Source organism: Tachypleus tridentatus, chromosome 10 (assembly GCF_004210375.1).
Source record: "Tachypleus tridentatus isolate NWPU-2018 chromosome 10, ASM421037v1, whole genome shotgun sequence".
Taxonomy (NCBI): domain Eukaryota; kingdom Metazoa; phylum Arthropoda; class Merostomata; order Xiphosura; family Limulidae; genus Tachypleus; species Tachypleus tridentatus.
The window spans coordinates 67,730,242-67,742,861 of record NC_134834.1 but is presented as its reverse complement, the minus strand read 5'-3'; the positions used below and the strand labels follow the sequence as shown (position 1 = coordinate 67,742,861).

The window sequence follows — 12,620 nt, the reverse complement described above, 5'->3', positions numbered from 1 at the left end:
ATTTTAAATAACATTTTGCATACAGGTTGTTATACATTCGAATTGCACTCGAAAATGCCAGAACCTAAGTTTGTCGTTTGTTAGTTTGCAAAGATTACACTATGATGCAAGTGAGAAACTCGAAAAGTATTTGCACCCTCATGAAAACAATTTAGATTTTTCTCTCGAACGTCGTAAAACCAATGTAGTTTGAGTATAAACAATTGTGAAACCATCGTAGTGTTAATTTAAGAATGTATACAACATACGACTGGCTGCACAGGTAGATACCGCCATATAGGAAGTATTACAAGAAAGTAGTCAAAACCAATTAGTGATAGCCAGTTATTTTAAATAATAGCTATTATATATGCATTTCCTGACGTTGTTCAAGTCTCCAGTTTGACTGAATGATCCGCAAAAAAGTTAAAATGGCCCCAAGTTTCACTTCGATATTAAAAACAGCGCAATATTTGACATTCACAATTTTGAAGCAAATCAGAAGAAAGCGAAAGCAAAGCTAAACTTTGTTGTCAAATATTGAACTAATTAACTAAAGACTAGTAGTAAAACTTGACACGCAAGATTTAACAGAAAAAAAATACATAAAGGTCAGGCGAACTGGCTACAGTATCACAACCACAGAAGAGCAACACTAAATATGCAATTTAAGTATATACAGGATTAAAATTTATAATGAAATCGATTATTCACTACACTTAGAAAAAGTGAAAATTAAGGACTAACAGTAGTTAGATATTCAAAACGTTTCACAAAGTGGAATTTTATCCTGAACACTTATAGCTACACCTTTGATTATACCCCCCTCCCTCACGAGAAATAGGCTAAGTGAAAAACTATTTGCCCTTAAGGTAACGTCTAAATGCATCATTGTGCGTGTTCACATTTTAGTGGGTTGAAAAATACACAAGATTAACAAGTTAACGCTTGTTGCAGTGGTGAAATATGGAATTGTGTTAACGCTTTGTACAAACGTACAACCAATGAATAAAATCTCTAGTTAACGTTCTGTATACATTCAAACTGGCAAGATTAATAAGATACAACTCGCGAATCGCGACTGTTGCTGAATAGTAAAGAATTCATTTGTTACCTAGTTTGTTCGTTTTTATTACGATTGTAGATGTAAATGAACAGTTTCAGACCTAAAAAAGTATTCAATTTAATTTAAGCCTTACGCTCGTTAAGTCATTTTTTTTTTATAAAGTCTGGAAAATTAAGAACGGCCGATAAACTTAGACAAAGCCTGAATAAAACTGTTTGAATTTAAAATTTAAATCCGGTTTCAGATACGTTAGATGTTCTTTCATCCAATTCCAGATATTTTTCATGTTCTCTTTCATCGCGGATTAGCACATCTAAAATCCGATTAGTTGATACACAACTTCAGAATCTCAACAACCTAGTTATCAGATATGGAGAGGAAAAATCTAATTTATTATACGAACATCCGATGTCGGTTCAAGTAACGATCAGATTAGTAGGGCGCATACCAAGAAAGACAAGGGTATTTCCATTCCCTGGACAACAACGTATATGTATTAATCTGGTCGCTGGTACCAGTATGCTGACCACCAGCTACTGTAATTGCTACGGTCATTAGTAACGAGTAGAAATCCCTGTAGTCAAGACAACAAAATCCGATTAGATTTTGTCTAGACAAATGGAGTAGGGGGTGGATGCTGTCTCGGGCAGCAAGACTTGTGCAGTCCGTCTAATCCAGACTGTTTCGACCTTTCAGACTACTCGTTCCGAAAGTATGCCCAATTACAAAATACATCTAATACTATGTTCTTACGACCCCTCTTTCCGACTTGTACGTGACAAATACTGGCTACAACAGGTAGCCTTATCAGATGTATTCACCAGTAAGCTGTTTAAACTTAAGTCGATTCTTGTTTTTAAAAAGTGGGTGTTCACAAACAAGTTTCCGCTTCTTGGATATGGAAGTAATTCTAGAACAGTGACAACGTAGCTAGCTCGCACTCGCGTTAAGAAAAGCAACGTTGACAACCGAAAGCAAAAGTAATGATTGCTGTTATAGCAATCTTGGATAATTACGCACAAATTTGTTGAATTATAATTTGTAGTATCAAAAAATGCATTTAGTCTCATGTTTCTACGCAGCTGTGGCTCATAATTTCTTTCTAATAGGAATTCCTTAGCCTTGTTATAGTCAAGAACCAATTACTTTAAGATTTACTTACAAGTTTTCGGTGACTAAACCCAGCTTACAAAAATTCCTTTAAATAAAGTTTCATACTAGTCCTTTCACATCGTTATATAGTCCTGTAGAAAGCCAACTATACGATATTGCTATGCACTGATGCATCTTATCTTATTTCTAACATTAAGCTCCATGTTCAAGTTTAGTTAACATTGGCTGCACACGTATGTCAGTTTTAATTTGTACGTAGTTAGTGTTTATGCTGCGAAATTAGAATTTAAACACATTATCAGCTTCGTTGTTATTGGGAATTCCTAACTTAAGATACAAAAGTTATGACAAACATGTCGATTATCATCAAGATTCTACTCAAGGTGATTATAGCATTAAAAACTATGAATTTAGCATCATACACCAAGGTTGATAGTTCATAGCTCTTGAATGATTAAGAAACTAAGTTCAATATGTACGAAGAAAGTTAAGATATAGAACTAATTAGAAAGTTTTGCTTAAGCTGTTTTCAGCCGTTGTAATCGCATTGATCAGAATCTTTTCTGAAACCATGTTAGATATACTTCTAGGGAAGGAAAAGTAAGATATTTACGATCCTTATGAAGATCAATCTCCCACTATTAAAGTATTCCGTATGTGTTAACTGAATAGAAGACTCCACCCTTTAAAGAGAATCGAAAGCCTAGTACTAATTTGATATTTATATTACAAAATAACAAATTTAGTTCAAAAATACACGTGCTCTGAACAGTGCTTTGTACTAATATATAGTACAATGGCTTCAGTACAATAAAGCTATGCAAAATGTTTTCACAAGATCTCAAACGGTTTCTTGGAGACAGATTTTTAAATAAAGTGCAAGTAAGAGTTTATAAACAGACGTTTCTTATAAAGATAAGCCCCACTTTACTTCCAGACAACCTTCATTTTCTAAACGAAAGAAACAAAGCAAACAGATCTTTCCTCCCGATGTAGCAAAGAAATTCCAATGAATCACCCTAACCAAATGCATGTTGGACTGATGCGATCGATTCTTGGCCGCGCCCCAGACAGACGACCACTTGGGGTCACGTGCACAGTCTTGGGAGGTAATGAGCCTTCAGCTTGATGGAACTGATGTTATACAAAACGTAATAAAATTTACTCTTTCTCTTGTATGCTGAAAGAATAGCACCTAGGGAATCTTACAAGTTTGGAACCATAAGGCATCTGCGATTATATTTCTCCCAAGTGAAGCATCGAACTGAACGAGCTTTCCTGTTTATTTTCATTCGTACGTAGCTCTAAGGTACAGACCAAGAATGGAAAGTGTATTACCTGGTGATAAGATTTGCGATGTCAAATGACTGGATACTTGTTTCACCATGAATTATGTTATGAACTTTCAATAACCTGGTATTATCAGTTCCTGAAGTTAGGGTAGTATCACAATTTTTCCCTCTTAAATATTTACCAAGTGAAGGGTGAAAAAACAAAAGTGCGGTTTATAAATACAAAAATCCAACTTAAATTTTGAAAGTTTGAATATCGAAAATGCAAACAAGTTTAAAACTAATTAGAAGGTTATGAGCAACTGATCATTGGAACAGTTGCTATTAGCAAAAGACGTTAATTGCCATTGGAATTAAAATATTAAGTGACCGAAATTAGGCTATTTGTCATAACATGCATTTAAGGTTAATAAAAATATCAATTTTCTGAAATAGGTTCAGTTCTATATCCTTAAGCAACAATTGCACGCTGAACACTCACATTAATATTTCGAAAGTTCAGATAAGAACCAATTAATACTTTACGTCGGATGCAGGATCAAACTGCGAGCCATTATAAAATTTTTCTAAAGTAACCTATCAAGTAGCTAGTTTATTCGTAAACATTAATTTAAAGAGCTGTGTCTCAATCTGCGTGCGTGCGTTGAAAAAACGTTTTTAAAGCAAAAAAGACTGCTAGACAAATTCTGAAGCAATTTTCCTTTAAAAAGAAATATCCAACTACAGGAATCGTTCTTCCCATGTCAGTAAACACGAGGCGTTTGCCAAATAACTCAGGTGTGACGAGCCCTACAGTAAGCGACCTCTGCAGAGATTCGAGATAAGATGGCGACAGATTGATGCGAGAATGTAGCTGCAGGTAAAGATTTCTTTAAAGTGTTTTTTGGGTTAAACCTTATCAAATGGAACGTATATCGTTTATGTTGCGGACTTCACGATGCGTGTTTTAAGTGAAAAATTGTTGTTACCCTTGTATCAGCCGATAAACTGTTAAACGAGGTTCATGCTTAAAGTGACCCTGATGGAGCAATCAAAGTTAACAGTAAACAGACGGTCAGAGACAAAAATGTTTTTGTTAGTTGCTTTATCTATGTACGAGTGAGTGAAAAAGCCTTTCAACAGTCAGGTTTCCAAAGATATTTGGAACTTTCGTTGTTTTTTTTATTAATATACAACCTATCAACGATATCCTGAAGAGGGCAGTCAACATTATGACGTTTATAGAACTTATGTAGGTCACCCTCTTATAAAAACTGCTATTCTAGCAGTATCAAACAAGTTGTACATTGTCAAGTTAAATTACGTTTTATATTCGTCATTTAACTAATCAAACCAATTCTGGATGGGGAATACGAGCACCAGGAAGAGGAAACCTATGCTCGAACTCAGGTAGCCAATGAACTCATTTATAGACAAATTAATCACAAATAGCTAAACAATCACTAAATTCTAGCATTTCACTTGTGACGTGATAATAGTTTGAATTACAGCTATCACGCCTCCCTCTTATTTACAAAACTTCATGATTGGCTATTTGCTATGCCCACCCAAAGTATCTGTTTAAGAGTTAAGCCTGACATACCAACGAGCCACTTCGGTACTGTGGGAAGATGAAGAACTCGTACTAATGCTAAGCATACTTTATCCCACCGGGTAGCAATGAGCCCACTACTTTAACAGGAAATATTCACCTTATATATGTTAAGTATTACATAATCTTTACAAAAAGAACGCCCAGATAAGACTTTCGTTCCTAACTTATGAAACAAAGTATTCAAAGATAATTCTATAATTTGCACGTTCGTGATTGGATAAAAAGAATATTACATTTACCTTGTATTACCCGGCTAAAGAACACAACAGTAAGATGTGCGAAGTGTAATAAGTCTTTTCAGTACTCCGATTGCTTTTCTTCTGACAAGAGCTCTCTTCTTAGCACTAAGTCGAAATAAAACTAACGTATAATTTAGTTTTATCCGAAGTTCCAACGTTATGAACGGAAGTATAGCTACACCTGATGGATGCTAGCCTCCATGAATTTAGAACACTTTCGGACGCTTGTGGATGCTTAATACTTGTTACAATTTTTTGCGCTTAAATACTTCGTTAGACAATATACAAGTAATTGAGTTTGAGGAGAGTCAATTAGTCTTGCACATTTAGTCTAATGTAAGTGAAAGATCACTAGTTGTAGGTTGAAATAAACAACCCACCTCTCATATCGTTACGTTAGGTGATGCCAAAATAATTTAAACCTTAAGCTACTATGTACTTCAAAATGAGTTATGAACGGTTGAATTGTTTACTCGGACATTTCTAGGAGCAAACATATACCCTAACACCAGTTTTGCTTCACCCTTGTTTTAAGGTTTACACCTTATTGCCATTTACTACAGTTTAATACCAAACTGCCACCACCACAACCGTATGTTACGAAACTCCCCTCTCCCCAACAAGAACTTGTTTCCGGAGTATTACGTAATACGTGGGGACAGTTTTGAATCACACCTTCGAACTACAGATTAGCTTATATATTGCCCATTAAAAATGTCTAGTTAATTATCATTGTTAGTGTTAAATAACTATGCCAATAAAAAATACATAGAAAATCCTAGCAGAAACCAGTGTAGTATTGTATATAGTTGAGTTGTATTACCAAGTAAACATTTCTGTTCACACACTTCATAGAACAGAGCTCAGCTACCATTTCTACAGTGAAATAATGTGGCCCGAAGATAGTTGACGGTTTTCCGTCAGTTCTTTCACGTCAGTGAAGACATCGATCTGTCATTATGCTTAAAAAAAATCACTTCCACTTACCAATATATTCATCGATATAGGTTATCAATCGCTGGAAAAGCCCAAAAACCACAAATGGGCATCATTGTTATTTATAAAAAAGTCAGACCTTGTATAAAGTCAGCTCCAAACACGCTTTACCCAAATTAAATACTCCCACCCACAGTTGATCTGTTTTTGCGAGAACGAGAAAATGTTTCCTTGCGCTAGATTGAAAACAAAACACTGCCACTCAGTTACAGTATTAATTTAAGTTTGTCTTAATGCTTATGAATTTATACATTTTATCAAAACGTGGATAAAAGGCAGTTTACGTTACTAGTTCACCGAGAGATCACGTGGTCGGATCTTAAGCTACCCATTCATTTAATAAAAGATGAGCAGTTTTAATCTGCTCTAGTTCTTGATAGACCACATTCGATGACTAGAAAAACTAAGGGTTCTAATAGTAAATGGTATTAAAAGACAGTTCACCCTTAATTTAAAATCTAGATACGATGTCTAGAACTCGATACTCCAATACATAGCTTACGAGTACACATAATTTAAATATTAATGTAATGTATTGACTTAAAGCACCTATACCATAGGATAGTAAAAAAAAAAGTAACATTTATAGAGAATTGAGTTTAATGAAGTTACATCGTTAGTTTTAGGGAATCTATGTTTACAAGAAAGTCCTTAAAAAGATTAAAGTGGCGATTCTTTCGAAAGGAATTTAATGTAAACATGTGAGTAAATACGATATGAATACATCACTATGCTTAGTTTTAAAATACTTGGCAAGTATCGCGTACCGGTTTATGGAGTTTAATGATGACAGTTTCCATATTTAAGATAATTACAGTTTGTTTAGTACTGCCAAAACAAAATCCCCAAGTTTGGTTGTGAGTGAACAAAGGAGAATTTGCTCGTTGAGAAATACGACAGTTGTTCTTTACTGTTAAAATTAAAGAAGCTGACGTTTAATAAAACTTAATATAATCTGTGTAGCTCTAACGATTGAACCGATTGGAATTATTTACCGAATTACACTAAAACCTAAAAACTTACAATACAAATTAAATCAACGTTAAACTTCTCTATAGACCCTTTTTAAAAATCGTAATGTTCACCTGAATATAAGCCCTTGATTTCTCGGGGATCTTGTTACAAAAAGCTTGCAAACCACTTGTTTATAAACCTATTCTTATAGAACCAATATTTTATATAATAATACTGAATAAGTTTTTTTCACTAAGGAGCCTGGGTAAAAAGCTTAGTCCGTGAAAGAAAAATAAACAGCAGTAAGCAGTTGTATTGACTTGTTGTTGTTCAAGTTTAGACATTACTATAACCTACAAAGTCATGGACCCATAAATACTTAAGAATGCACTTTAAAAGATTACCGAGTACTTGTCACTCCACCTCATTAGCAACTTAAGAATAAAGGAACGTTAATTGTCATTTAAACAAAATTTTAATTGTCTAAATTATATAAGTTATGTAAATAAACTTCGTTTAGGTGACGTTGAACAATAATCTTAACTTCAATAAGTTACTCATCTTTATATATCTTTAAATTATGTTAGTGTAAAGTTACGATGTCACATTAAGTATAAAAATGAAATACTTTACGACATATTACCCAGTTTACAGCAAACTAATTTTGGAAATACCGAACCACTACTGTCGCCGTATCAACTAACGAACTGCGAATTTAAATTAAAGACATTAACAGAACTTAAATACAACTAACTTTTCAGTTACACAAGTTAAATTGAACGATACAAGATAATTCAATTGTTTTGTTCAATACGATTAAATAAAATTACAAAATATCAAAAGGATAAACGAAATCTTATACGATAAAAACTAAGTCATCGCTTTTAGCCTTATCTCTCTCTCTCTCTCTCTCTCTCTCTCTCTCAAGCAAACAAGTGTATTGAAGAAATTCTCAATTAGTTTGATACAGTTAAGTTCAAACCCTTTTAAGAGAACAAGTAAAATTTTAAAAGGTTCAGTTTACTTGGTGCTTACCAGATTTACAAGGGTCGAGGTAGATATCATTTGATACTTTATGAGGAAACGTTGTATTCAGTAGTTCTTCAATGGTGTATGTGTGCGCCTGTGTACCTTTTTCTAATAGTAAAAATGATACTGCAACAAGCAAAAACATTGCCGTCTTCTGCCTACACGCAAAAGGTCTCACAACAGTTAATGTTATACAGGAAAACTTTCTAGTAGAACCTCGAGACGTTTCCTCTGCTTCCACCATCTTTGCCTTTCAACACTGTTCTCCTGCTGAACTGACCAGTTCACTGCCCTTTCGATAAGATCAGTTTACAATTAACCGACCAATATACTAGCCTTCAATTAACACCGATCAGTACGCTCGTCTCCGGCAGATCTTGTCTTTACAATACAGTAATAGTGTATCCAGAATTACAGCGTGTAGCAAGAGGCTAAAAAGGAAAAAAAAAGTTTAGTCTTGATTCAAAAGAATCAATTAACTTTAGATTAGAGCGAGCAACCTACATAGAACAAAAGTTTAGTATTGGTAATGACTAACTTAAATGTACTTCCTTACATTCTTAAAATTTTGTTAACTTTGCTGCCAGCATTTTTGACTGTAGTTCCAATACAGGACGAGTTTCGGCTAGCTTAAAAAGCTTAGATCAATTTAAATACATTCAGTTTATAATTCAAGACTACTTATGAAGGAGTGGAATATAAATTTAGAGAACTAGATACTGAACAAACCAAACAATACTGATCATAAAAGAAAGTCTTTCTTCTAAGATATGGGAACTAGCCATCAGCTCTCCACAGCGCTGAGTGTACGAGACATTCACACTGGAGAAATATTTAAATACTAAGGTATTTAGAATTAAAGTTTTGTTATCTGATTATGCAAGTATTTTAAGATGGTGATTAGTTTTATCTATCAATTTGCTAGGACTACGTCAATGAAAAACATGGTAGAGATGAAATTAATAGGGATCTAACTGAGATGACCAAAGTATTTTGTTAAACACCATAAATAGGAGTTAATAGAACAGCTTTGAAACATACTTTAAAATTACAAGAAAACAAGCACATTGTTTTATCTCACGCAAGTTCTTTGCATCCAGTATGTTACAGTATTTAGTCAAAGGCCACTGATATTTAAATGTTTTATTAAAATAAAACTTAAATCAACCTTCATGCAAAACATTTTAACAAGTTAAAAGCAAAAAATTAACTGGCAGCACCTACTGACCAAATTATTATTCATCAATAGTTTGAGTTCTGGTATTTATAGTAATAATATGCTTAAAAACCATATCTTTCACACACTTCGATTTAAACATTCAAAGTTGATAAAAATTTATCAAATAAAATAAGAGCCTTCAAGTTAATTTTTACGGGTAAATTCCTTGCAAAGTTAAACATCAAGTGATGTTAGTTTTTTTTTTTTAAGTCAAATAATTCAATTCTTTCTATGGATTAGAGGAAGCTTAAGTAGCTTAGGAAAATCACAAATGTGATACAACTTTCGAAGTTTATTTTAAGCATTTGAAATTAACATTAAAGATTTATATAGTTTTAATCAGCAACTTTCTTCACATTACAGCATAGTGTGGAAAGAATATTTTTCCATACCTAATGGAAATGTATTTCTCGTTATTTGTTTGGTTTACGGTGATCAAGTTTTCGGAAAGAATGACTAAGTATAATGAAGTTAAAACTAATAGTTAGAAGAGTTAAGTATTAACTTCATCACTCAACACTAAATGCTCTAGAGTAAGTAGATGGCACTCCCAGTCAATATTGCGTTGATAAATTGTTACGGCCGAAAGTTGCATCATTCGGTTCATATAATCTATAAATATTGTATTCAATAGATCACACTTAACACTTCGTCCCACGACTTGAGCTCCGCGAAGAATTAAACATGTTAAGGCAGAGAGCAGAACTGAAAGCGTCAAAGGGTTACTTTCAATCAGAAAAAGAAAGGCATCCGATTCGCTAGCCTTCACTCCCATCACATTAACGTATTATTGATCTCTAGCATTGGTCACAAACACGTAATGATGTTACAATTTAGATATTTATTCGAAACTTTGTAGCAAAACTTGTTCAAAATTTCCAGCTTCATATTGTTGCTTCGAGTAGACTGTTAGTAGCATGGCATGTTGACATTGTTTTTACTGAGTTCTCTTCGCTCTTTGATAGTTCTCAAATTTTCAACGTGCGCACGCATAGAGGACTGAAGAAGCCAGAAAAACACGTCTGAAGACAGAAAGAAGCTACAGAAAGGTGAATAAATTGCTTAAACTAAAACAAACAACAACGACTAATTAAAGAAGTCTGTTGTTTTAAACATTCTCAATACTAATTAAATCAGATACAAACATTTGTCGACTTAGTTATTTCCGCTACGATGAATCACTGATGAAACAAGGTATACCGTATTATATAGTAGTCTTGTTCTGACTGCGAGCGTGCCTATATCTCGTCAGCAACTTCACCAGGAGTAGTTTGTAAGATAGTACGTGTACAGCGAACAATTTCGCAAGAACTATTAGCAAGTTTCATTGTGAAAATCGAAGTGAACCACATATACAGATGTGAAGTTAACTTTAGAAGCTTATGCAATTGCTATACTGTTCTCAAACCCACTAAATTTAATACCAGATTAGCGACAATTGTTCTTAAATAATTCTGTTTTTGAATAATTCCACCATCGTAAAATCTCAATTATGGAGGAAACAGTTAATGTAAGTACATTTAATTTAACAAATTATACGTCAGAAATAGTAACAAAATATAACTCGCACTTCAATATTTGTAGCAAGAGGGCAACAAATTTAGTCCGTAATTGTTTTTCCAATAGTGTGGATTTACACATTGACCAGCAGACATCAATTTAAAAATATCTTAAAAGTCCGACGATTTTAATATCAAGGTCTCGTTATAGACTATCTATTAAACAAACCTGACTTTTCAGTTATCAGAATTTCTATTCCTCCTTTCTTATACATTCTAAAACTGTCCGCAGAGGTTTCGGTATTCTTAAAACTGTTCAAAAGATAGATAAATCCGCTCTCGTGTAACAGTTTCGCAAGATGGAGGTATTAAAAAGCATACAAAAGCATGCTTCACGAGCCGAGACAACTATAGAGCAACGCGTTATTTCTATCCAGTATTCCACGTTCTAACGTTTAATTACTTATCTAATCTGCTTTTATGTCAGTTTAAGAAAACACTCTTAACGTAAACAACGTAACACCATTCGTTATCCAACACTTACGACTGGTGAACAAGCGTCACGTAGCAATCTACTCTGCAAGTAGACTTAACTAGAAACAAGTACAAGTTTATCCGTGCTCTGTACTACAGATTAAAAGTTTAATTTGAACGAGCATTTACTGTTAGAAGTGATTGAAGATCCACCAGCACCCCGTAACTGTTCGAATTATCGATTATTGTTATGTTTTACGATGTTTGGAAGACAATAAACTCAAACTACGAAACCAAATGTTTTAATTCACCCTCGACATTAACGTTAAAACCTCCAAAATGCAACATCTCGTCAAAGAAAAAGATTCAATCCGAACTAAATATTTTATAATAGAATTCACTGATTTAAAAATAGGAGAAAAACAACTTCAAAAAGACGCTTTAAATGTTAAAAAAAATACAGATTTTTAAAACGTTAAATTTTCCTACAAAGTAAAAGAAAGATAGAGTTTTAAGTTTATTAGAAGTTAGTTTAAAAAGTTCTATCTTAACATACAAATGCTTTATTTTAAAATCACTTATATCAGTACATCACCTGAATCAAGTTATGTGCTATATAATCTATAGTTCTCCGAGCTTCCCAACCGCCGAACGGCACCAATCGTCAATCCGCCGGTTCTCACAATCTTCAGTCGCAGTTATAATTGAGCAGAACTGAAACGTATCTTTATAAAGTTCCCACACAACTACTTATGAACTACAAAAATATTGTGGTATTCTTACTTCAAATGGCAGATTCTTTTGATTGTATATGTTTCTAACAGCAGAAGTAAAAACACTATGTGATGAAATGGGTCCAGTGACCATCGACTCACCCATCAGCTGTGCATCTAGCCGCAGTGAGTGCGGCGCCGAGGGTTAGCCTCTTATGAGCATGCTCTCAGTGCGCAGGCCTTTAGGCTGGTTTCGCGCGAGATTCATACGCGCAGTAGGTCATGGCCTGAGGCTCTACTTCTACTGAAGGTGAAAAATTGGACGAGTTTAAAGTGAGGTTAATTGAAGTAAAGATTTTGAGAGGTGTACCTTCTCATATCATTGTATATATCTAAACACCAAAAGCCAAATAACTAGAAACTGATGTAATGTTACAACTTAAAATTAATGAC

At 34.0% G+C, this 12,620-nt stretch overlaps 1 protein-coding gene across 3 annotated transcripts in view; it reads right to left on the bottom strand.

Annotated features, from left to right (window-relative positions):
• Nucleotides 1–12,400, bottom strand: part of LOC143229479 (tolloid-like protein 1) — a 32,092-nt gene extending 19,692 nt beyond the window's left edge. Inside the window, exons 1-2 of one of the 3 annotated variants that reach the window (XM_076461850.1) lie at nucleotides 12,050–12,400; nucleotides 8,269–8,693 (exon numbers count right to left, since the gene is read on the bottom strand). In XM_076461850.1, the coding sequence (XP_076317965.1) occupies nucleotides 8,269–8,506 (238 nt within the window). In that variant the 5' untranslated portion in view covers nucleotides 8,507–8,693; nucleotides 12,050–12,400. Of the gene's footprint in view, nucleotides 1–8,268; nucleotides 8,694–9,873; nucleotides 10,403–11,209; nucleotides 11,427–12,049 lie in introns of those variants that run through there. The other 2 variants (XM_076461851.1, XM_076461852.1) reach the window with 2 other exon arrangements.
• Nucleotides 12,401–12,620: the final 220 nt, after the last annotated feature.